Source organism: Scomber japonicus, chromosome 1, assembly GCF_027409825.1.
Source record: "Scomber japonicus isolate fScoJap1 chromosome 1, fScoJap1.pri, whole genome shotgun sequence".
Lineage (NCBI taxonomy): Eukaryota > Metazoa > Chordata > Actinopteri > Scombriformes > Scombridae > Scomber > Scomber japonicus.
In genome coordinates, this window is record NC_070578.1 from 22,191,895 (window position 1) to 22,219,164 (window position 27,270).

Consider the following 27,270-nt stretch of genomic DNA (forward strand, 5'->3'; position numbering starts at 1 on the left):
TTAAAAATGTTATCTGAAGATAGTATATAACAGAAACAGTAATACAGGGGCTGAATTTCAGTGGCAGAGGAAATAATAAGCCTCCATTCGATTATTGGATTTGCACTGAAGGATTGGTATGCATGCATAAAAATTGGGGAAAAACATAATCCTCCAGGACTTATGATGCTGAAACAGCTGGACGATCAATTTGCACAGCCAGGCAGAAGTGCTGAATCCACACTGAGCAGAGAAAAATAAGGAACAGTTTCTGTCGCACTGTCCTTGTGTAAACACTCTGATAGGACTGAAAAATTAAATAAATGAGTAATAACACATTTAGAGGGTTTTCTCTTCAGTTCTTATTCAAAATGGCGAGGCATGCGTCCTCTCTCCCTCTCAGTTTGCTGGACTGGTACTGTGGTCAAAGCTTGGTCCCCATGACAGGTTTGTGTGGTTATTCTGTTGGGGTGGTGGCGACTGGGCTGAGGATGGGTGTGTTTACACCCCTCGCTGGAGACATGGGGGAGATGGCCTTATGGCTGAAGTACTCCACTACTTGCTTGGGCACCTCCGCCAGGACACATTTGGCCAGGGCTGCTGGTGAAGCCTGCAACACAGACAGGAAACAACTGGGGTTCTCAGAATTGTGAAATAACATTTTGATCTAAGACACAGAACATTTTTATATGAAGCTTTTAGGGTTTTTCCAGATCTGAATTGAAACTGATAGGAATACTTGTATCTGTAATCTACATTTGTTATGTTTCTCCAGATGTGTCACCCATCTGTATAGGACTATGGTAAATACATGAATATACATGAATTTCAGTAAATGTTTGTTTAGAATATGATGCATGAATTCCTAAACACACACAATAATTATGCAGCTGAAATATTACTGACTCCTGGATCTGCTCCAGTCCATGATGCCAATCTGCAGCACTGGCATAGCCAGCAAAAGATGTCTGTTTGCTCTTTAAAGGAGGGGGCGTCATATAAAAGGGTTTAATATACATTAGCATCACTGGCACAGAAGTCAGAAGAAGTACAGAGTTAAGAAAACTGAAGTCCAACAAGTGAAGATTGACAGTCATGTCAAGAAAGAAAAACTAACCGTTTTGAAGTCTCTGAAGGGCACGAACTGCACAATGTCCCTGAGGACAGGCTCGCCCTTCGGTGAGCGTAGGACTCCATCATCTCCATCCAGAATCTGCATGTCTGTGAAGTCAGCATTGCCCACGCCAACAATGATAATGGACAGAGGCTGGTAGGAGGCTCGCACAATGGCTTCACGTGTGTCCGCCATGTCTGTCACAACACCATCCGTCAGGATGAGCAGAATGTGGTATCGCTGGATGAAGATAAAGTGGTTCCAGTGTGTATTCATCAGTGTTAGCGTTAACCACATTAAACAACAGTGTGTGCTTACAAGCAAGGAGACCCAGTGTGTTCAGTGGTCTGAAGCTGTTCATAATAGTGATAATTTAACACTGAGTAGGCACAAGACAGATATAGAGAAACTGCATTACAAACCACTGCGAAGACAGACATCTTACGTGTGTGTTTGCATGCATGTATGTGTGAAATTAATTTCAATAGTCCATGAACAATATAATGTGTGCAGTACAGTACAAGAATATTAACATGCTGAAATACACTGTAATCCTTACTGATGGGTCCCATGAGTTGTTTGTTGATACCCTGAAGCTGTTTATGTGTTACTGAATGTCCTATCCTGTGTGCATTTCTAAAACGTGTCTTTGTTTACTGAAGCTCATTTACTGATCAAAAGAAGGACTGACATTGAATAAATGAACGTCTGTGCAAATTTCAGGAGTGTAACAGTTCAGAACACAATGTCCATGCAGCCAGGAGGCAATTTAAGATGAACAATAGATAAGATAAGATAAGATAAGATAAGATAAGATAAGGAGCACAGTTACTCCATTATACACTTTTGTTAAATCACATTTTAACTACAGTTGGTGAGTTTATTTCTGGCACAAAAAGGAGTAAATGATATGGAAGTATATATTACTTCATTGCATAATTTAAAGAACAAAAATGTCCCCTTTAATGGGGTCCTTCTTCTTTCAAGCTGTAGGGCATCTTTACTATAAACAGTGAGGTGAACCAGAGGCTGTTCACTGGGGGAACTCAGTGGGAGACACGACAACAAAGGCTGTATTACATCCATTACTCATAGAGTATAAAAAGACACTCACAGAGGCATCTTTAATGTTGCCGTCACCTGCTGCCTGCTTGGCTAGCCTGTTAATGATGGGAGAAACATTGGTTGGGCCATACAGCTGGATCTTAGGAAGGCAGTTCTGGTATGCCTCAACCACTCCTTGGATCCCTGATCAGAAGAAGCACAGATGACATGTTCAAAATAAAGGAAACATCAATCAAATTAGCTACACTTGTCAGTAAACAAGCAACTGTAAACTAGAAGATAAAGTCAGATGAATCAGCCACTGCAAATTCATCTATAATTCAATAGCAAAGAATTATAAGTGGCTTGAATATGTTTTCTACTGTCACAAGTTAAAGAAGATGAATCCTGTGAAACAAGCTTTGTTTTGAATTTCAGTTTATCCGTGTGTATTTAAGCAACTAATAACTGATTAAAATTAAAACATTATTGTAACTGACTTTTGATTAGGTACAAACCTAAAGAAAGATGCACACTAAACAGAAATGTTCACAGAAATCGGTACAGAAAAGTTGGTTCTCATCTTTACTGTTATGAATATAATCTGTGTTTTATTCATTTTACTTGAAATTCGTAAGTACATTTTTACAGTGCTTGGATCAGTATTTGTACACACTGAGAATTATTCAGATTTAAAACTCTATAACACATAAAACAAATATCTTTAACATCACTGACATTTTTAAGTGGCAGTGTTAGATTATGGATGTTCATTTTAGTATCATCAGCATAGAGATGCACCTCTCCGCAAAACTGGTACATTGATACTAAAAGGCTTGGATGCTAGACCACCTTCGCTCACCATATTAGTGTATATTTATTTGTCCTCAAACTACAATACTAAGAGCTCAAGCTCATTTTCACACAGCCTTACCTTCACATTCATCATCCTCTGGATTGAAATTAATCGCATAGTCATGTGACACCTGTGGATGCATAAAGAAAAAATTGTGAGACACTGTTAATTTACAAAGCTAATCTTTCTTTAACAAGGGGGCACAGTACTCTGCCTTTTTTGTGGGGTTTTTTTCCCCCCATAAATGGCTTCAATGTTTGGAAGAAATTGAGTTAAAACATTTTTCTCTAGAACAAAGAACAAAAGGGAGACAAAAGTGACCCAAAATGAAATGGGTGCATTATTCTAGCAAATTATTCTAGTGTATATTCCAAGGAATCATTTCTGATGACATCTACAACAGTACTATTGGCTAGTGACTGCACATGTGTAGTACTATGTTTTCACTGAAATTATGCCTGGTGTGCACCAGTAGCCTACTGGTTAAGACAAATGTCATATCACTGCAACATCTAATCCAGCTGTGGACCTTTGTCACATGTTGCTGCCCATCTCTCTGCCTTGATTCCCTGTAATCTCTCCATTGTCCACTGTAATAAAGACATAAAGTGGACCGAACTTTTTTTTTTTGTAAAGAAATTTTTTGCTTTTTGGCAAAACTTTTGGTTTTAGATGGATTTACATTGACCACATCTAGCAAAACAACTTTTGCGCCAAACAATTTGACATCATTCAGTAATTGCAATTTCTTAGTGCAGTGTTTCTACTGTGTATTTTGTGATTGTCCCAACAAAACATAGAATATCTGCTGATAACATTCCTGGATTATATGTCATTGCCTCATAGCTACATTAAACAACACACCGGTTCGTCAGTCCACATGTTGTTGTGTCCTTGGGCAAGACACTTAACCCCAAATTGCTCCCGTTGCTGCGAATGAATGGTTAAATTCCCCCTGATGAGCAGGTTGGCACCCTGCGTGGTAGCGCCCGCCATCAGTGTATGAATGTGTGTGAATGAGTGAATGACATGTAATGTAAAGCGCTTTGAGTGGTCGCAAAGACTAGAAAGGTGCTATATAAGTACAGTCCATTTACCATTCCATTTACCCAGCAGTGCAGCCCCTGATGTTTTAATGCAGGGCTGTTTTTAGTCTGAATCCCCACTTAACATCCCTTGAGTGAACTATACGCAGTAATAAGCACATAAGATGTACTATATGGTTAATATCTGGTTTCTGAAAAGAGGTTGCAACCCCTCCTCTTCTAATCTCACAATCCAAATATCAGATTGACTTCGTTCTATCTTCATTCGTTCACATCTATAAGCTGTTTTAACTGGCAAAAATGAAATTCCCTTCTTGATGCCTCCTCTCACAAGAAACCGTTATTTTCCACAAGGACCAACTGTCAGCCAGATCAGTGACAACTGATTCCTCTCCAGTTGGCTACTTTTTAAAAAGTATTTTCCTTAATATGATTAACCTTCTGCATTCAGTCAGTGTATGGATCGATATGAGGAGCCCTAGAGTACTGAATCATACAGATCACCATTCAGTTTTTGCATTGGGACACAGACTTGTTTTAAATACAGATCCTTCTCAAAAAATTAGCATATTGTGATAAAGTTCATCCTTTTCCATAATGTAATGATAAAAATTAAACTTTCATATATTTTAGATTCATTACACACAACTGAAGTAGTTCAAGCCTTTTATTGTTTTAATATTGATGATTTTGGAAAAAAAAGGAAAGAAAAACTCAAAATCCCTATCTCAAAAAATTAGCATATTTCATCCGACCAATAAAAGAAAAGTGTTTTTAATACAATAAAAAGTCAACCTTCAAATAATTATGTTCAGTTATGCACTCAATACTTGGTCGGGAATCCTTTTGCAGAAATGACTGCTTCAATGCGGCGTGGCATGGAGGCAATCAACCTGTGGCACTGCTGAGGTGTTATGGAGGCCCAGGATGCTTCGATAGCGGCCTTAAGCTCATCCAGAGTGTTGGGTCTTGCGTCTCTCAACTTTCTCTTCACAATATCCCACAGATTCTCTATGGGGTTCAGGTCAGGAGAGTTGGCAGGCCAATTGAGCACAGTAATACCATGGTCAGTAAACCATTTACCAGTGGTTTTGGCACTGTGAGCAGGTGCCAGGTCGTGCTGAAAAATGAAATCTTCATCTCCATAAAGCTTTTCAGCAGATGGAAGCATGAAGTGCTCCAAAATCTCCTGATAGCTAGCTGCATTGACCCTGCCCTTGATAAAACACAGTGGACCAACACCAGCAGCTGACATGGCACCCTAGACCATCGCTGACTGTGGGTACTTGACACTGGACTTCAGGCATTTTGGCAATTCCTTCTCCCCAGTCTTCCTCCAGACTCTGGCACCTTGATTTCCGAATGACATGCAAAATTTGCTTTCATCCGAAAAAAGCACTGTGGACCACTGAGAAACAGTCCAGTGCTGCTTCTCTGTAGCCCAGGTCAGGCGCTTCTGCCGCTGTTTCTGGTTCAAAAGTGGCTTGACCTGGGGAATGCGGCACCTGTAGCCCATTTCCTGCACACGCCTGTGCACGGTGGCTCTGGATGTTTCTACTCCAGACTCAGTCCACTGCTTCCGCAGGTCCCCCAAGGTCTGGTATCGGCCCTTCTCCACAATCTTCCTCAGGGTCCGGTCACCTCTTCTCGTTGTGCAGCGTTTTCTGCCACACTTTTTCCTTCCCACAGACTTCCCACTGAGGTGCCTTGATACAGCACTCTGGGAACAGCCTATTCGTTCAGAAATTTCTTTCTGTGTCTTACCCTCTTGCTTGAGGGTGTCAATGATGGCCTTCTGGACAGCAGTCAGGTCGGCAGTCTTACCCATGATTGCGGTTTTGAGTAATGAATCAGGCTGGGAGTTTTTAAAAGCCTCAGGAATCTGTTGCAGGTGTTTTGAGTTAATTTGTTGATTCAGATGATTAGGTTAATAGCTCGTTTAGAGAACCTTTTCATGATATGCAAATTTTTTGAGATAGGGATTTTGAGTTTTTCTTTACTTTTTTTCCCAAAATCATCAATATTAAAACAATAAAAGGCTTGAACTACTTCAGTTGTGTGTAATTAATCTAAAATATATGAAAGTTAAATTTTTATCATTACGTTATGGAAAAGGATGAACTTTATCACAATATGCTAATTTTTTGAGAAGGACCTGTATCTCATTTTACAGGCCTGTTTCACAGGAGACCTTGTGAGAGCAGGAATTGCACAGGTGTAACTAATATCATTAATAATGGCTTTCTTCCACTTGTTCCAGTTCCAGTTCCCTGCTATTGTGCATGCTGGCTCACTGTCAAGGCTTACAGGGACACTTAGGGGGAATGGGCCATCGTTAAGCACCGTTAACATTATAATTACTTGGTTTTCCTGCTATGTCAAGTCAATCATTTAATATTACAATGCCATATCCATTGGTTTTTTTGTCCAAGGACATAAATAGGAAAATAACTACAAAAACAGAACTCCTGAACTGTAAGGTTTTAAAACCTATAGTCTCAATCATCTTCTTACTATGAGTAAAGGGGATATGCCCCATTACCACAAAATGTTCTTGCATTCAAAAGATTTCTGTGTTTGTGTTTTTGTTTGTTTTTCTCACTGGTTTAAAGTGGGTGGGTCTCATTTGGGAAAAGGTGATATCACATGCTTTTTAGCACCAATCTGGATGTGGTAACATACGATTCCAAATCAGAGGACAGCTATGTGCTTTATATTGCTTATATTATGTCAATAACCATTACAATCAAACCACACCCACACAGCCCTGATTGCCTGAGATTTTGGCTTTTAAACTCTTAATAAACCAAACCAAAATTTAGCTTTGATAGTAGCACATTTGGTCATGAATGTTTAGGGTTATAGAGAAATGCTAGTTTTCAGGGACTTTCATTAACTAAAATAATGAGCCATATTCATTGATGCATGCTAGCAACTGATTGTCTGGGAGCTTTATTTGTATTGTTTTGTAATCATATTCAGTATGTATAAAACATAATTAAGGATACAAGAGTGCAAAAATACACATACTGAGGATTAACCTAAGTGTTTGTAGAGTCAGTCGATGATTAGTCTAACGACTTACAGTGCATCCGGAAAGTATTCACACCCCTTCACTTACCCCACATTTTGTTATGTTACAGCCTTATTCTCTGTGGAGATTTTCAGCTTTTAGCATTCACCTGCACCACCACCAACAATGTGGCAACAGCAAGGAACAAAATACATTTTGACGTAAGCAAAGCCGTCACTGTCATGGTAAGTTTAGAAATGAATAGTTTATATTAACTGTCTGAACCACAAATCCTAGCATGATTGAAGTGATAATTATCACTTTCATGCCAGCACATATAGCACATATTACATCCATACGCTAAACACAGGCTGTTCTGGACTGATAGATGGTGTGCGTACTCACTTTTCACATGTCAGATTTCTCCCTGAGGTTCCTACCAGAATCACTGATGGCTTTTGATTCTTAAAATTCAATTTGCTTAAACAAATGCTCTCAGACTGATCAATTCTTATGTAAATTAAGCATCAACACCATGGGGATTTTATTTTACTATAATACTATATACTGTTATTTTCTCTAGACAAGTTGATATTTTAAGACAAGGGGCTTATGAATAAATATAAACTCAATAATTAGTTTTAAATGTGAGATTTTGACAGAATAAAAAATGATGTCATAAAACAGGTCATGTAAATCAGCTTGCTCGACATAAAGTCCCGAGGTATTGGAAAATATAACCAGGATCCAATATGACTACATGAATATACAGTATGCATAATGTTGATCGTGTGACATAAAGGTCAGTGGAATAGTGGAAAAGTGAGGTTTTAGGTAGACAGAAAATAGGAGAGCAGATATAAAAACTGAGATCAGACTCACCTCATAATTCGGAGGGATTCTTGCACCAAACCCCAAAGCTGAAAATCTTTTGTCACTGAAAAGATAAGCAAATGAATTGGTCATATATAACAGCTACTGTCGTCTAATCAGGAATAGCTTTTGACAGTGATCTAAAAAATATTGATGGTTTATCCATCTGCTCACATTTCCCAGGGCACATCCGCTGCTTGTTTGAATTTCATAAATGTTAAAGCCTGAATTACAATTTGAAATATGTCCCAGGGTCCCTGCAGCGAGTGTTTGCACCTGTTCAAAGACTGTCTCATAGTCTTTATCTTTATGATTTTTCATAGTACCATTTAACCGGCTAACATTAATGTAAGAGGCTCTGCTCTGCTGGATAATGTGCTCCTAGTCAGAGGCTAGGGTGGCAAGATGAAGAGTGGTCAGCACTTGTCAATGTAATCAAGTCATGAAATATCTACAAACAGCAACTAAAAGTAAGATGGTATGAAGTTAATATTATGCCTGTCAGAGGAAAATACCTAATGCATTAGTGTCCTTCTTTAGGTGAAGAGGATCATTTGTCTCCCAAACAACAAGATGCAGAAAATGTTCAGAAATATGAACTGCTGTCAGCCATTTGAGTAGAGGGAGCTTTAAAGCAAATTGGGATGTGACATTGTATCACACACCTCACTGTCAACAACAACAAATAATGTAATGCTGGAAAATGATGAGGACAGCAAGGCTGAATTGTTGCCCATGTGTTTCAATGAATATATTGTCTGTGTGAATTGTTTTTCTAGTATTCAATCAATCTTATTCTGCAATTCAAAAAAAGAAGAAAAAGCACCACAAAAGGGACCACAATCATTCATTCAATTACCTAATAAAATGAAAATCTATTAAGAATATCTGTCAGCTAATTCTGTTGTACTTATTTTCATTCATTTCATCCATACTTTTGTGATTTATAAAGCACTTCATTTACACTGTTTAAAAATGTTGCCTGATTATGACAATGCACGTTGGTCAGGTTAAAATTGTAGTGGTCAATCTGAGACATACTTAGACTACACATTTCAGTTGCATTATAGCAAGTGTAAGATCCAGTGTTTTTGGTACTTGTCTCATATTAGACACAAAAAATCTGGATATTTCAGCATCTGCTGCACATACTGTGACCCTCTTGTGACCCCCTTTTTTAAACCTGTTTGTCTGGCCCAAATTATGTGTTAGTGTAATGCAAAATTACTGGAGTACCTCTTTCATGCAATATAGTTTATATTTATAGTGTGATATTGTACACTAAATACACATTAAACAGATAACACACTGTTTACTGTATTACACTAGTGGAATTAAGATAAGCAGTATAGCTGTCAAAGTGGGTTTTCCGTCACATCAGTGATTGGTTTCCTACAGACAGCTTTCACCAGTGGCTGTCTCCCTTATCAGAGCATTTACTGTATTACATGCCTTCATGCCAGATCGAAAAATCCACTAATTCTCCACCCCAGTGCAATCGCAAATTACATCTCTACCTCCACTGGATCTTAGTTCTGGGCACAAACATCTGAAATGATGCTCTGGACAGGGTGTGGGTGCATCAATGAGTACACAGCAAAATTCACAGTGCTAATAAGTGTTGATTTATACAGTGTGTTGACAAGTGTTGATTGGAGAGTTGTTTGTCCACTTATAGAGCTAATATAGCTTTGAGGCAGCTTTTAAGAGCTATCAGAAGTGTTTAATTAACTTGGATGGGTGTGAACTTATATAAAGTCTGTCAGAGTGATGGTTTTTCTACTCTCTAAACCCCTGTCACTGTTGAGAGAAGCAAGTATGACTGCAACTACAGAAAGTTTAAGTTGTTTTATTTTTATGATTAGTAGTAGAGGTATTAACTAACACAGACAGGCTCAGTTATTTTTTTGTTCTCCCTCCAGGGGGAAAGAGGAGAAAAAGATTAAATGAATGTCTTTTCCCATTAGTTATTCATAAAATTATTTACTGGCTGCAAACAACAACATGCAGGCTTTGTGGGACTGGAGCTTGGTGAGAAAATGTGATACATGGGCTATTTGGAAAGTGTATGTGGTTACTATAATCACCCTCTGTTCGAAGGGAGAAAGAAAAGATAAAAACGTGAATGAGTCCAACATTTTCTGTGATGTAACCTCTCCACATGCGCTGGCTAATGTGCTGTACTGTATCCAGATATGAGTGTACTCCATTAACAACGTTCCAAACAAATAGACTTTACCGTCCAACAGGCTCTGCAAGTGACACAACAGAATAAAGCTTTTCTCCAAAACTCACCTTCAACATTTACATGTTTTTTGCAAATTCTTTTTCTATCCATTTTCATCAAAATAAGTCTCATCCACTGAATACAGGCCTCACTCCCACTTTTGTGAGCACTGACGTGGAGGCACACTGTATGGATACAACATAATAGGAGGAAGCTCACTCAAATTGTGTGGGTTTTTTATTTTTATTTTTATTTTTTTACATTGGCGCACTTTTACCAGCTTCGCCCATTTAGAGAAAACATTTTAATGCATTTATTCTCGCAGGGCCAATTATATTCTACGATGTATTGTGTTCTTGTTATTGTTAACAAGGCAAACATACAGCACTCATTATCTGGACCTCTATACTCATCCCACACTTTGCTACACACTTACATATGCTCTTGCAATTTAGGGATTGAATTTCTATGTTAAAATCACTCAAGAGATCTTCTAACTTCAACAGTGAAGCAATATGATGTGGCACCTTCAAGAAGACAGTTTCTGATTTATGTCCATCATATATGGATTTTGCTGTAAGGTACATGGTGGTCCTTGTTTTCTCACCTTGTCAGCTCATGTGAGGAGCCATAGGGAGATGTGCCTGGTATAATAGCCCTCTCAGCAAGGTAAATGAGCCTCTGCCCACACAGACAAAAGCTAGTCACTCCAACTCCATAATGCACTCCTCTGCAAGGACTCTAAACCCACATCACCTATATTCACTAAAGGCTAAAAGGTTTGCTTGCCCACGTTTTACACCTCAAAAACAATTCCAACTTGAGAGGGAAGGGCTGCCTACACTTACAGTCACCATTTGCCCAGAGGCATGTTTCCATGTATGATGCTCTTGTGTTGCATTGTAAGCACGAAAATGATAAAGCTATATGAATCAGCTGCTCATTTTTAAACAAGTTTTCAGTGTTTCCACTGCTATCTCTCGGATGCTATAATTAGCCAGACAGTGCTCCCCTAATATTGAATAGGAGGATCTGCATAAATGAGGAGTGTTAAGCCTCATCTGGCTTAGTTTCAACAGATAAGAAGGTCCTTTTCTGAAACAGATATTATAAATAATTTCCCAATAATTAACAACTACCTGCAACCCTGCCAACAACAATTCATTTCTTTTCACACATTTATTCCTTCTTGAATATTAGTCTCCAATTATTCAACAGGAAATGTAAAAAAGGTTTTATAGAAGCTAAAACATGATAACTTATATCAGCCAGGATTTACACATTTTCTCATTCAAGTGAATGGGAAGCAGTGTCCAAACTTTTGACTGGTACTGTCATGTAAATAATTAGAAAAAAATGTTACTGTTCAAACAGCTTTAGTGCCTTTAATTGGTTCCTCAGAATGGCTGCATGGTGTATTTTCTCTGTCTTTACATTTGATTCTACACCACGCTGTTATTTCCCCAGGCATAATGCCTCCCACTTCTTTTTGAAGTGCCTGCTATCCTGGAGTTAGCCCCCATCTCTGCATGGGTTCGTCTGTAGTTCAGGGTAATGAGCCCATGCAAGCTAAGGAGGAGGACCAGTCGCTACAACGGATGCTGAGAGGATACTGTATCATTGAGTTATCCACAGGACAAGGCACATGCAACAGCCACTGAGCACAAAGAGACTGTGAAGTACATGCAAAACAGTTAGCACTGTTCTTACAAACAGCACCACATACTGCTAATGCTGTTCAGCAAAATCATGCAAAATGTGTGTCTATGTGTTTGTGTCTGTAACAACTTCCAGCAAGAGAGTTATCACAAATCATTAACAATCTTTACAGCATGCAACACCCTCTATCCTTACACAATCAACTGTAGAGGACAATGTATCTTTCTGACAAATGCATAGCATGAAATGTTTTTTAAAAAATGTTTTAAAAAAGCTCAATTTTTCAATGTTAAGACATAATTAAACAACTGTGCCTCCATCCAAATCCGCACCAAAACAACTCACAAAAACAAAACATTGGCACAAAAACGTATTTTGTTTAACTTATTGTGTTTGTGATAAACTGACAAATGAGACCAAAACATCTCTTTGGCAGATAAAACAGTGCTTGAAAGTGCAATTTGAGAGCGGGTGCGGAGGAAGGATTTGTTCATCTACATTAATCAATTGCAAGTTGTAAGTGCACTGCTGATATTGTACGTGATATTATACCTTGTAAGTTGTTCTAGTTAATCTAGAGTTGTGTTTCTGTCCACCTGGGAAATGTAATTAAAAAGTGGATTTGTTTGAAAAGTCACTATGGGAACCCCCCTTCATGTTCAGTAATTGGATCCATAGTTAAAATAAAAAATATTGATTAGAGCAGCTTTAATGATGTTGTAATACTAAACTGAAATCACATGGTTAGTCCCCATCATTGCAATTTAGAAAACAGATGAAAAGGAGGAAATTACAAGGAAATGTGGATGTATAAAGATTGATGAATGCAATTGTGATGAGTATTATGTCTAAAAGATACATACTTTACATATTGACTCAATTATATATGTCCATTTTGATTTGCTTAATTGTGTTATTTGCCAAATAATTAAATAAAATTATAACAAAATACAAAAATAACAATTGTTTTCAACTGACATATGATTGATATGCCTATGGCTGATATCACTTGAAACTGTATGAGTTTTCAGAAACATAGAAATTGACAGATACTTTGGCTAGCTCAAAAGGAACCACATGACTCAGTATTAAAAGGAGAGCATCCAGAATATTATGTCAATGTCTTAGACAAGCACCATCTTCAGCCCCAGATTATCCTCATGCATAAGTAATGCCAGCAGAGGCCAAATTTGCTTGCTCTAATTTTTCCAACTCCAGACAGTTATATCTCATGAGTTACTAGAAACAGGATTAAAATTGATGTGACCATGATGTGGACAATAAAAAAGACTGTATTTGTGATGTAAATAATGTTGAGCCCTTTTGAAAATGTGAAGCCCTAACCCTAACTCAACTTTTACAGAGAATTCAAAAATTCTACAGTCTACAGTTCAGTCCAATAAGCTCTGTAATCAACTGGTGTGCAGAAATATAATAACATGTAAGATTCTCTCTGCCAGTCCGTACTCCACAATTTCCACTCCAGTCCTTTTGCAGTGGTTCAAATAGGTCTTTTTAGTATGCAGTATCCAACCAAACTGGCATGCAAGGCATACTGTGCAGCTCTGTTTCACACCACGAGACACCGACAAGTCCTGTAGGAATGAAAGAGCCTTTACTGAAAAACAAAAGACTGACCAACCTATCATAGTCTTGACAGATCTCCCCCACTGCTATCAGAGCCTTCAGGTACTCGTTGGGCTGGTAAGGGTTGATGTAGTGCAATGAGCAGCTGTTCCTGGGGTCTCCATTAGAGGCTGTGAAGTCAATGGCAACCTAGTAAAGAAAAATTAGTGTGCAACTTTAACAATGATTAAGAACAACAATATGACAGAATAAAGTCTTTCTTCTTCTACTTAACTTTTTTGCCTGTTTGTGTGAGCAAGCCTGAAATATGCCTAATAGCAGTATAAATTATGTGATAAGAAGTAGGAACTTGCACTTTTTACACCCACATATACCAAAGCAGCTAAAGCTCCCATATACTGAAGATACAAGTGCCTAGTTCTTTCAACATTGAGGAACTGCATCGACCAGAGCACTCCTCATGATTAATATTCATTGCTTCAGTAATCCAGCCAGAGAGTAAGAAGTAACACCACAGAGGGCAGTCCAAAGGGCAGGAGTTGCAGAAGGTTTGAAATTATTCCATGAAGCTGCCAAGAAAACTAGATGCGCACATTATAGCAGATAGAGTTCCAAGAATAAAAAGATATTTGAATATTGTGTATTGTTTCACAATTAGATGATTCTCTGCATGTAGCGCGCCAATAGACCCACAAAGATAAATACCGTTATCATACCAAAGCCTGTTATTCTTGGGAGGATCTTAAAGAAAGCACATTATCTTTAATAGGCAAATAATTTGTCTTTATTGGGGAATTCATACAACTGGGGCCAGTGTGCTAAAAGCTCGAGACAGTGAAGCGTCACTAAACACAAACAGCTCAATTTACCGTAAAGTGAATCTGGCATCCTCCCATGATGTAATCTAAGAAGGAGTACACTCTGTGGAGCTGCAAGAGGGAAAAAAAGGATATTTCTTAAAACTATGGACGCATTACTGGTCCATGGTCGTTTAACTCAACAAACCTGCTGACTGTAAATGGTAGCCTAGAAAGATGTTGTGATATACCTGGTCAGCACTAAAAATAGCTTGTGAGTAAATGATCATTACATGTACAGTAAGAAAAAAACATGCAGCACACATGCAGTGATAGTCAATATCATTGCATAATAATAATTATAATAACATTGGAAGCTTTGTATGAAAAACAGATTTTTGCAGCAGATTCCTACCTTAAGATCATTTAGAATGACAACTCCTGAATTTTTATAGTTTCTCTTCTTCTGTTTGTACTTAGGATTCACACAATCCCATGTCACCTTAAACAAAGAAAGATGAAGAGAAAGGAACAACTCATGGCATTTGAACATTGGCAATATGTCTTTCTTATATGCATTTAAGCACCATGACATCTGTCTCTTCTGCAATAGATTTCAATGGAGTAAAATAAGAGGCATATAGCAAAAGGATGAAATAGGCTACATGGCTGTCTGTTCTCCACTCTGATCCGCCTGTCGTTCTTTCACTGACCTTATTTCCACTGGAAATTTTCTGCATTTCCCTGAAAGTAGCGTAGAACTCGCCGATGAAGTCATGCTTCCCCCTGGAGTCATAATCCCACACTAGGCACTGTGGCACACACAGACAACCTTGTATGTTACCTTGTCTCAGTAAGGACATATAAAAATCATACAATATTGATTTGTTTATTGCTCAAATTTTCTGTAAGCTTTTTTAAAATTCTGTTCCTTTTTACCTCTATGTATACATCATTTTCATTGTTTTCTGTTTCCAGCTGTGTCAAACTGGTTGTACAGATTCTGGGTAACTGCTCAATATGGTTTTTACTGACATCCTAAAGATCCCTTACCTTGAGCTTCCGGTCCTCATCACAGCTGCACAGTGATATGAGAGACACTTTAAAAGGCTCCCACACAGGGTTCAGGTTGTTTTTTATCACCTGTTTGAGAACAAAGACATTACACATGAAGCAAAGTGTGCAAATAGCTGTTGGATTCAACAGAGAAATAGAAAGTGATGACTTTACCTCAGTTCTGTGGACAAGCTGTTCGGTTTCATCGTCATTCATTCGGTATATTTCCAAAAATGGGTCTGACTTGCTGAAGAGATCCTGCAGAAACAGAGAAAACAAAATATCCAAAATGATTGACCCACAGGCTCTTAATATTAGATTAGTACATAAAGCCAAAACAGCTAGTTCCCTGGAAAGAGCAGAAAACACAATTTAGCGCTCTTCTAGTAGTTCCTCATAATATTTGCTGTCTTTGTTCATCACTGCACTGTGAATTGATAAGGAAAAGGGTGTAAAATACTAATCTTAACACTCATATCATGGGAAGGCAAATTTCACACAGGCAAAATTATAGATAAGTGTAGTAGTAGTGTAGTGTAGTAACAATGCTGCTTGGATTATTTCAGTATATATCTTCATGTTGTTCAGACAGTTCATATGAAAGGAAACTGAATTTCAAACAAATAACTGTTGAGATAAATGTATCAATGCTGATTGCTAAGGCAGAGGTAATTGTCTCTGTGATTAAAGGTCAGGAAGAAGTAGGAGTCACATTTAAAGCACAGCATGGTTGCTCTTTCCTTTCGGAGAAATTGCTTATAAAGTTTTTGTCTGAGGAAAATTTGAGAATATTCTACAAGTTTGAAACTCATGTTATTGTCTGGATATTACAACTTGTACACTAAATAACTGACCATCTTCTTGATCTAAAAGCCTTATTGGACTGCTATTTTCTCCCTCCCTGCAATTTTGTATTGGTTCCTTCAACTCCATTATTTCCCATTGTTTCCCAGAGGCAAAACACATCTATTACTGTCAGAAAGAGGTTGTTATTAACATCATGTACTCAACGACTGCTGTGTCCATTTACATAATCACTGTTAGTAAATACCTGACTAATATGAAAACATGCGGTTTCGAGGCCCTCATGGTTTTTTGCGGTAGCCTTAAATCATCCCCTGAGCCTTAAATGGAAAATTCACTGCTGTGAATATAATGATTTCTTAAAACTAGGTCACCTATGTGGTAGGAATGTGCAATTTCTTTTTTAAATTGGTGCCCTATGACTAGAGGAAACAGAGATAAGGACTGTATGTTCCCCATAATGCTCTTAAGGGAGTAACCAGAATTCATTGCGTCTGTCCTGTCCAACCCTCGACTGATGGTGTGTTTACAGAATATAGGTGGTGAGTACAGAGACAAAGTTTCAGAGACAAAGTTAGTAAGCAGCATTATATCTGTTTACTGAGGCTTATTTTCATTTACAGCATTGTGAAGTGTGTTGCTGTTGCAGAGTTTTCTGTTTTGTCTGCATTATCTCTGTACTGGTTGATACTGCAGCCACTTGACCGACTGGTTGCTTTCTCCTCCACACTCGAACTGATTCCACAGCGTGATAAATGTCCTCATGAAAAATACTGATATTTCAAAGTATTTAGTGGCATGATATTGTAGTGTCGGCTTTTGCCTGGATGGTGTACCATGGTGGACAGAGTGTTTTGGAAGGCCCATATTTTAGTCCTTGAGGGCACCACTACAAAAAATGAGGAAACATAGTTTATAGTCTCAAGCAGGTTTCTAAATTGCACCAATTTATGTGTTCTGTGTAACCCAGTGGACGATTGTAATTATACAATGCTGGTTGAAAATGGGCAAAGTTTCCCTTTAAGTGCTGGCGTCTGAGAGCAGCACAACACTGATTATTTAGGTCAATTGATTCTTCAAGGTAGAAAAACAAATGATTAGTGTGTGTGTGTGCGTGTGTGTGTGTGTGTGTGTGTGTGTTAATTTATGTGTGACTGTGGTGGTCGGGGGAGGCAGGCTGGTGAGGGGGTTTTTGTGTTCCGAATAAAACAGTTAATGCTGCTTTTCCCGCCACATTAGCCAGATACATCTCCAGAGGGACAAGAGCAAAAAGAGCTGTAACATCCTCTCTATGTTGTCATGGCAACGGCCACCCAGCAGCATCAGCAGCATGGACTGATCAGATTCACATGTCAAAATTGAATCTCCAGCTAACAATATCAGTAATGTGAATCAGCAGTTATCATTGTTTAACTATGATACCTCATCATGAACCCCTCTGTTCATCATCATCTCTACACTGATCGATCAATATTTACAGCAGATTGAGGTGATAAATCTGACACACACCTAATTAGGAACATTTTGCTGTTTCAGTCATCATCTGATGCCAATGCCAGATGAATTGTTGTACCCAAGTGGTCTGTCGCAGTTGATTTGTGTTGTTAAGTACATGTGTATGTGTGAAAAACACAGCTGATTGCTTTTTTATAGTAATTCTAAAATCAAATACCATCACAATACCACTATGACAAGTTCATGTGTGACTTGATGCCATTCATCATTTACCTTTTACTAATGTCCTTATTTTCATAAATTAACCAGTTAAAACTGCATTAATCAATACTTTTTATTAGCAATGTATCACATGAACCAAATCTGCAGTTGCCCTCACCTCTGTGGAGCATTTTGGTGTCATTGTTTTGATTTTAAGACCTGCAACTTTTCTGTTTGTGTTCAGCAGACAGAGGGTTAGCAATTACAGACATCTCAACTCTCCTGGAAGTTCCACACTATTGATAGTGGCTCCCTGACGCCCGCAAATTAGATACAATATCCCAGAATCTGGAGTGAGTGAGCAAGACCGCACGCTAGAGAGTGACAGCATGTGTGCGATTGATCAGGTAGTGCGCGCACGAGAGGGAGTGAGAGTGTGTGTGTTTGTGTGACTGTCAAAGCAAGCGCATGTCTGCACTTAACACATGATAATACATTTACCAGCTAAAAGTAAAATATTGAAGTTGGTGAAGACCAAAATAGAGCTAAAAGAAAAGTGAATATTAAACTTACATTCAACGATTGTCCAGAAACACAAACCTAAATGAATGCTAATATTGCTTTGTGTCTGCTAGATAAGTAAATATACAACTGTTTGCTAGCACATTCACCATAAAAACTAAATAAAATGATAGCATGTCAGTGTTGTATTGACAGCTTGTTCTGTTGCCCCCAATTTGCTAATTAATGCTGCTTTAAAGAGCTATAATTGCAATTGGATCCACATCTGTCAATCTGAAAGAACAGGAAGTTACTTAGACTTATAACTTGTTAAGAACTACCTGGTTAAGAATTGTCTGTGCATGTAAACAAAGCCAGTGTCCATATATATAAAGTTTTCATCCCAAGAAAATGCTGTACCGTTTGATCACAGTAAAAACATGAGCACTTGTGTCTCTCAGAGACATATGAGTACACACCATTGCTCCACAGTCATACACTCACAGCTGTAACATCCAAATAGTTTTTTTGTTGGGTTTTTTGTCTTGATTTGTTTTGGGTTTTTTCATATGTGAATGTGCTGAAATGTCAGTGGCAATCAGTTCAGTTCAAAGAAAACAACCCAATGGATTCTTCAGCATTTCTGCAGAAATTCAACACTATGATTCTAGTAGCACTTGATATAGGAAGCATATATGACTTGCAGGAGTTCAATTTCACTCCCAGGGAGGCTGTAAATTTCAAACTGTAAAGTCAAAAATAAATGTTCCTGCTGTAGGAAATTTGACTTTTTCCTCCAATATTGCTGTGAACCCAGGAGGCTGGAAAACAGAGTCGTGCTCCTGAGAACACGAAGCGACCTCAGATCATCAGAGTTGTAATTGCATGTAAGCTCCTGCTGTCTTTTTGATTGAAATATGCCTTGAGCAAAGTTTGACAGTGTAAGAGCACGATCTGCAAAGGTCAGTGATGTTCAGACTTGAAGTGAAGCGACAGAAATTCAACAAGTAACAACACCCTTATCACATGTGGCATTATGTGCTGTTATGTTATTTACATGTGAGAGTATTATATTTACATATTTTTTTTCACTTTTTTCTCCTGCTGTACCATGCTGTATCATTCTTTGTTGTTGAAATTGAAAGAAAATCTTTTACTCCAAGGCCAGAAGTACATTATGGGTGCCCCCACTGTCACTGTCTAATGCTACTAAACCATATCTAATAATACATTAACCATGTTTCCATCAAAAACGTGTGCTCCTCTCACCTTATCATCAAGCTTCTTGGCACAGAAGGAGAGCTCCACATATCCGTTGTTGCCAGAAATTTCCTCCGCATGCACCTGAAGGGAAATAAGATTTGTCAGAATATTTTTTTTACTTATTATTCTTGGCAAGAAGTACCATTGACTTGACAACACGTTCTACATTTCATTACTTCCTTTCAAAACACACTCATAAACTTTAATGTGTCTGAGATTGAAACATGGCACAGGGGATATAAGGTTTTGATGGATGATTTTAGGGATGCAGATAAAAACCTCGGATGGATGTTATCTACCAGCTTTTTAAACAAAGCTACACTACTGTATATGCACAAGTAAAACACAGCTATCTAAATACTGGCACAAATGACCACAGTCACGCATTATAATCTCTCACACTCCTAAAAATAACACAGTGAGCTTGGATATATTAAATTCCTTACCACAGACATGTTAACGCTTCTAATTTAAGACTGAAATCTAACAAGCTTTTTTAGTCTAAAACCAAAACGTACTTTCACAATCCATTTTCAAGTCAGTACTTATACACCATTTTACCTTTCTATTGTAAAAATTCCTCAAAATTTGATTAAATGCAGGATTTTGTGACATGTATACCGTAACTAAAGAGTTGAGAGCACCATTAGCTGTAACTTAGAGGGCCCAGCTGTCAAGGATTGATGTCTCAGCTCATGAATTTAACTTTTAATGGATACAGAAGTTACCAAACACACAAAGGGCCGGATTTACTAAAATCCCAAATTTTGGGTACTAAATTATGTGCACAGTGCAATAGATTGCGCGTTTCGTTTGCGTGCGTTTTGCAGGTGATCTACTAAGAATAACTGTGTAAATGAAAACAAGTGCAACATGGTGGAGACAGCAGTATCTAAATATATTGAGTTATAAAAACAGTTACAAAAACAAATATTGGCAGAGAAAACATATGGGAGAGTATTTGTGACAAAGTAAATTCTGTTAGTAAAACCAAAAATATTCCACTTCAAAATTATTAATACAGGTGGAAAAACTCTGTCCTATGCGTATTCTGTCATTGTGCTTCCTTCTCCTCCTCTCCATAGTAACAGAAGTCATCTGAGCGCAGTGCGTAGCCGGTTAATACCTGCCCTTCAAAGGTATTATTTATATTAGAAATAATACCTTCAGGTTTAGTAAATCACAATGTGTGTGCTAAATAACATATTTGCATTTTCTCCTCCCTGTATTTTGCACACTGGGGTTGAAACGCCCCATATTACATAGTCATTATGGCAAACGTACTAAATGGACAGCGCATACTATCTTGCACAGTTGAAAGACGCAAACCTCAGTGTGCTGCGTTAGTAGATCAGCTTGCACATTTTTTGCGGGTGATGTCAAGTTTGCACATGTTTTTACACATGCAAACTTTTAGTAAATCAGGCCCAAAGTGTGGTAACAGCTGTCTCTCAGAAAGGCTGCAATGCCTTTTTTTTTGCTTGTTTGCATACACTTATGTGTGAGTTCAAAAGAAAAAGTTTGAGGATGGCCACTCTCTGTAGGCCAGACAGCCTAAAGGGGATGCTGTTCCCTTTAGGCTGTCTGGCCCACTCACAGAACAGTTTGCTGTCTCTCCGTTCCTCCGCTTGAGACTTGGTATAGAAACTAACAGGAACTATATATCAAACTGCCAGCAGTATAGCTGTAGTGCGGACAGTGATGATTGACAAAGTAGAAAACTTGTACATTTTATCAGACAGCTTGTCCTGACAGGTACCAAGAACAGCAAAAATCTATATAGGAGCTGTGGGCAGAAGGTGTGTGTGTGTGTGTGTGTGTGTGTGTGTGTGTGTGTGTGTGTGTGTGTGTGTGTGTGTGTGTGTGTGTGTGTGTGTGTGCACTTGTATTTCTATCCTTGTTGGGACCCATTTTAGAGTAATAGAGCTTGACAGCGGGGTCATTTTCACTGATTATCACTCATTTACAGAGAGATGTTTACAGGTAAAGGTTTGGTTTTAGGGTCAAGATTAGAATTAGGCTTTTGGCAGGGTTTGGAATACAGGCTGGAATGAGGCATCTAGTTTAATATCAAGCTGTGTGTACTATACAATTTCCATAAGATTATTAACAAGCAGAGCAGAGTTCAGGAAATGCAACTGTAAATCTTTTTGTATATATGTGTATGTATGTATGTGTATATATGTATATGTGTGTGTGTGTGTGTATAGAGAGAGAGATATGAAATGGTCAAATAATTCCCTTGAATCCTCACATTTATTGTATTCAAGGTGTTTAAAAGGGTTGTTGGCTTTTTCTTAAGACAGTCCAACTGTTGGCAAGAGATGTAATGGCAATGATTTTAAACTGATGAGTTTGTCGTTAACTTTTCCCTCCCTCACTGGGGTCTTGGCGTCAAGTCTCAGCACAAGTCTTTTCTGAATGCAGCAAGACTGGAGAACAGGTAAGAAATAGGTTCACTGCTCATGTAAAAGGTATCCGAGTTCAAATAGTAGTTTATACTCTCACTTTCATTAATACCATCTGTACAGTTTGAGGCAATTCAATATAATAATTATGTTACTGATTTTTGTTTTTTTGCTGTATGTTTATGGTTAAACAGAAAACAAAAACCTCCATCTAGTCTGCTGTATATTCAAGTAGTACATATATCAAGTAGAATAAATAAGGCAGAGCAGTTCCTCTTTAGATCAGAGTGGAACATTTTACCATCCAGCTGTAGGCTGGTGGTTAATGAGCCATCAGCCTTTTTTCCACACACAGTTGTGGAAAAAGAGATGGAGAATACACAGATTTTACTGCTACTAACCATCAATTTGAAATGCATTAAAGTTATTTTGCTCTGCTCTGACTGGCTGTAACAGCATCTACTGTCCCACAATCCACACAATTTCATTCACCAGATCAGTAAGGTCAGAGCATATGCACAATGTCAAGAACCTACCGTGATGGTGGATTTGCCGGCATATTTTCCATACTTCAGCAACAAAGGCTTCACCATTTTCTTTTGGGCCACAATCTGCAAAGAGCAAGATAAACACAGTATAGTCCTGGTGCAACCCAGCAGTAAAGAGCAGTGAATGAATGTGAATCCTAAACATCTCTGATAGGTGTCCATCCCTCAGTCTGCCACTCTATGTAGCAAACAAGTATAGCATCATGTATATTTACCATCACAAAAGTTGATGTTTCAGCTTTTATGGCACACAGCAACATTCACTGATTTAAGGCAAATAGAAAACACAGCTATTAACATATCACCAAAGAGGTGAGATAAACAGTAGCCTACCTGACCAAGAGTACACTCCACACCACCCAGGAAGTCATCATCACGGGTCCCGATACTGTGAGTGCCATGGATGTCGTAGACTTCAAATCGCAGCTTCTGAACCTCCTCAAAGTAGTAGTCCAAAGAAAAAACCTTGGCAAAGACTGGGTGCAAGTTGCTCTTGATCACCTCTGTCCTGTCCAGCTGAGAGGAAACACACTGAGTTCAGTTTTTAACCTTCACTCACTTTCATCTGATATTGTATTTTTTTTATTTTAATTCACTATATGGGCTGTTAAAAAGATGGTAGACAGTGGGGAAATTAAGCCTTCCTTTGACAAAGGGATTGCACTTTCATAGATTGTAAGCTATATCCTTACAGTAAGATGTCAGAAATAGGAAACTCACAACATATTTCATCTCTACTGATTTTGAGGAGCACCAGTGTACACAGAGTAGAGCAAATATTATTATGTTCCTTCAAGATGATGATATAAGAAGGAGATTGGAGTGCTTTGACATTTAATCTCAGCATACAGAAAACATCCATGCCTATCTTTAACTGTCAAGGAAAAGCTGAGCTCTGCGAGGACCCATCTGCTCATGACGTAGGATTTAGCTCTCACGCACGCAGCTCCACGAATGTTTCTCTGCTGTCAAATTTGTCACAAGGACAGATCATCATTGAGCATGATATTAAGTTCACAGAGGTTTACATCATTAAAGAATAACTATAATAACTCTCCTATAATGAAATGAAATGATGCGTATGATCATTAATGTTTAATGCATATTTGCAATTTAAACCCCAGTCTACCAAAACAGGACAGAATAGAATAGACCCTTAAAAATCTCAAGCTTGTGCCAGTAACTGTCACAGTGGAGCAGGTCTAGACTTTGTGTCATGATGACTTTAAAAATTGGTGATATTTCTCCCTCATCCTTCATTTCTCATCTTGGTAGAGATGAGTCATGTTCAGAATGGAAGACAGATCAGAGAATTTGAAATAGATTATGATCACGAAAATGTTGCAAAAGTGTCACATGAACCTACACTACCATGTCAGACCAGCTTCACTACTCCTTGAAACACATTCACAAAGTGTCTGGATATCTACTGGAGTGATGACCATTCCTCCAAGATCTATTCCCTCATTTGGTGTTTTGGCAGTAACGTGCTGGTCCACAGTCTCCCATATGTGTTTAACTGGGCTGAGATCTACTGACAGTGAAACCAATGAAACTTGATTGATGTAGTTTTCACATTCAAACTTGGTCACAAACCATTCAGTGACCCTGTATTCCCTATGGACGGAGACATCCTGGAAGAAACCATTCTTCTCATTTTTCATTATAGGATATACTGATGACCCCAACAAAAAATTATATTGATTTCCAGTGACCCCTTGCTTTAAGGGGACAAGTATGATATGTGTGTAAGCATCTACATTCTTTTTTTTTTTCCTCCAGATATTTCTTTTGGGAGCAAAGCTTTTTTTTTTTACTGGATACATGTTAATGACTGTATTTCTGTGGTTACTTTTCTTGTTTTTTTATCAGCTAATATCAAAGCATATTGTATTTGTTTCTGGAAAATTATTTTCCATTTGTCACATCTTTATTTCCTTAACTGACATCTGGGTTGAAAATAAGCCGAGTTAAATTTCTGTTCTGGAGGAGTAATGTTGTTGTAATTAGCACTGGTCTTAATTTAACAACATAATAGACCAATAGTAGGTAGGTGTAGTAGTAGGTGGCAGCTGTGGGTCATGCACTAATCGGAAAATCTGCGGTTCAATCCCTGGAGACACTGAACCCTAAATTACTCATGAATGCTGGGTGATTGGTGTGTATGTGTGTATGTGTGTGTGTTAATGAGCATTAGGACTTCTGATGAGCAGGTTGGCACCTTGCATGGCAGCCTCTGCCATCAGCGTGTGAATGGGTAAACGTGGGATGTACTGTATAAAGCACTTTGAGTGGTCGGAAGACTAGAAAAGCACCACTTAAATGCAGTCCATTTACCATTTAGTAACAAATGCAGCTGAGAGTTCTCTATTGTTTCCATTTCTGGCAAAATGAAAAAAGAAAGCAAAGATCTACCAACCAGGACTTGGCTTGCTGTGCCTTCATTCATCCCCAGTTCTCCACTATTGTCTTTTCTTGTCTTCCCCTCCTCTTTTTGTGCCATTTGGATAGACGGATTTGGAATGAGTTTGGTGAGACTGATGAAAGCTAATCAGAGCTATGGAGGATAGGTGTGCCGAAATCTGTGAAGCCTGTTTGTTGTTGGTGCAGGGACAGAGCTATAGAGAGATCCCTGATATGGGAAACGGAGGCTTTCTCTAATCAGTTCTGCATCATCTGTGTAGCTTGATCATAACAAACCCCTGCAGCTTATGTTACATATCAACATAGAGATCAGGTTTGTAATTTATGTATTATTAAGTGGGAACATGTACAAGCCAGTTTACAGGAGAAAAAAGTAGTCTGCTAAATTATCTCCACCCGGATTAAACATCTGTCCTCGAAAGTGCGCAGGTGGAGAAATAAGGTAAAAATAAAAGGAATGTTGTTCAACAAACAGCTCTCGCAAGTCAGCAGGGCCAGCGGTATGAGCTCAGAAGAGAGAAAGAGGGCGGCGGTGATATGAGTGGGCTCAGCTACTTACTCAGTTGTTGACGTAAGTTAACAATATGAACAGTGACGGTGCCTCCCAGTACTGAGGGATTTGACAGTGGAGGATTGGACAAGTTGTGTACACTGTCATGGCTGTCAAGACTCATAGATAGATAGATAGATAGATAGATGGATGGATGGATGGATAGATGGATAGATAGATAGATAGATAGATAGATAGATAGATAGATAGATAGATAGATAGATAGTACCATTTTTAATATCCTATGAATTTGCTCCAGTTAATGAAGCTAAGAATAGCCACTTATGTATTCATGCACATTGAACCCAGGTCAGTCATCTCATCTAACAACCTCCTATCAAATTACAACCAAGAAAAAATCCATAACTGTGTCCATAACACCGTCAGCCATTCTTTGTCTTTTTTCTTTTCATCATCATCATCATCAGCGCCTCAAAATAGTATCTCGAGGTTCCGCATTCACACAGCCCAAACATTACAGTGAGCGTCTTCAACAAATTGCTCCCGTGTGGCAAGGATCTGCCAAAGTTACAGTTAATTATTATCTCCTCTCTTCCTGAAAAGAGAGCATTCTGCTAGATGAAGGGTTGCGAGGGGGGGGGGGGAAACTATATAATTAGATTTCCTCTGCCATGTTTTAACACATCCTCTACTTAATGGAGACCTGTGTTTTGGCTTCCTCTCACCAACCAAATGACTTGATTAACAGCGAAATGAGAGACCTTCTGCCTGCGCTCCAAATCAGACAGGGACCAATCCAAGAAAGCAATCATTTTCAGCTGGAACCCAACTCATCATGCTGCATATTACCAGCAGAGCATTTGTCCACTAGTGGAACATACAGAACAACGCAATGTGAGTCCTATAGAGCTGACAACACAATCTGTTTGTAAATGACTGAATCAGGGAGACAGACGATGTTTACTGTTCCTCTGCAAAGATACACCGCATTTGATATTTTTAATTCTGAATCTGGCAGCTGTTCTTTAAGCTATGATCTCTTCTGAAAGAGTGAAAAACAGATGCCAAGTTCACCAAACCATTAACAGATTTGTCTCCCTGGTTGATCTTGTATGGAAACCCAGGTTTTGGAAGAACTGGAGTGGGGTTAAAATTTCATGCTCATGAATAATATTTCACACTTCACCTCATCACTTAAATCCCATATGAGGTTTGTGATACTGGACAAGGGAGGGAGAGGTAACTTACCGTGCTTTCCCCAGTGTCTTCTTGTTCAATAAATCAATGTCATTAACAAAACATGTTGCTCGGATAACCTTAGCATGCTTTAATCTAAATTATTAGAACTCTTACACATGTATGAGTCAAGGCATGATTCTTGCATCATTAAATAATATTTAGAAATGTGGTTAATGACTCGGATAGGGACATTAATAAAAGATGGTTGATACATTTTTAAAAGCCACATATTGCTGCTTATTGAATTTGTAATTGAGGAGATATGAGCCTCAAAGGGTACCCAAAGGGTCCAACTTTACACTTGTCAGACTGAAGAAAAGAAATGGGGCTCACCTCTGTCCACTGTCCGTTGGTCTGTATCATGAGGATAACACAAGGGTCTGACTTATTCAGTGTGTCTCGATCCAGCAGAGCTTTGCAGGACACACGCAGCTCTACTTTGGAGACACAGGTAGCCGGACCGCTGAGGCTGGTCGCAGGGGAGGTGGCCTCCTGAACATCATTCATCCTGGCTCAGGGCAAGAAGAGCTGCCAACCAGTGAAGCAATGGGATGTGAGGCCGTTTGGTAACTCTGAAGGATGGGAAAACGCAGTGGTCGGTCAAAGGATTTCAGTAAAGATGTGGTGTGCTCACAGGAGACAGGCTTTTTTGACTTGGTACAGAT

At 38.6% G+C, this 27,270-nt stretch overlaps 1 protein-coding gene across 1 annotated transcript; it reads right to left on the reverse strand.

Annotated features, from left to right (window-relative positions):
- Positions 1-436: 436 nt before the first annotated feature.
- cpne7 (copine VII) lies at positions 437-27,112 on the reverse strand. Its single transcript, XM_053323524.1, has 15 exons — positions 26,939-27,112; positions 22,765-22,947; positions 22,420-22,494; positions 19,482-19,556; positions 15,426-15,509; positions 15,249-15,338; positions 14,909-15,007; positions 14,611-14,697; positions 14,268-14,327; positions 13,454-13,587; positions 7,935-7,989; positions 3,072-3,123; positions 2,208-2,341; positions 1,097-1,333; positions 437-589 (listed from the first exon to the last, which is right to left on the reverse strand). The coding sequence occupies exons 1-15, from the start codon at positions 27,110-27,112 to the stop codon at positions 437-439; spliced, it is 1,692 nt and encodes a 563-aa protein (XP_053179499.1).
- Positions 27,113-27,270: the final 158 nt, after the last annotated feature.

Excerpts from the sequence above, each read along its gene's own strand:
- cpne7 (XM_053323524.1), bottom strand. The coding sequence starts at position 27,112 with ATGAATGATGTTCAGGAGGCCACCTCCCCTGCGACCAGCCTCAGCGGT. Across the intron at positions 14,698-14,908 it reads AAATTTCCAGTGGAAATAAG|GTGACATGGGATTGTGTGAA; the intron begins GTCAGTGAAAGA and ends TCTTTGTTTAAG. Across the intron at positions 2,342-3,071 it reads AGAGGATGATGAATGTGAAG|GGATCCAAGGAGTGGTTGAG; the intron begins GTAAGGCTGTGT and ends TCTTCTGATCAG.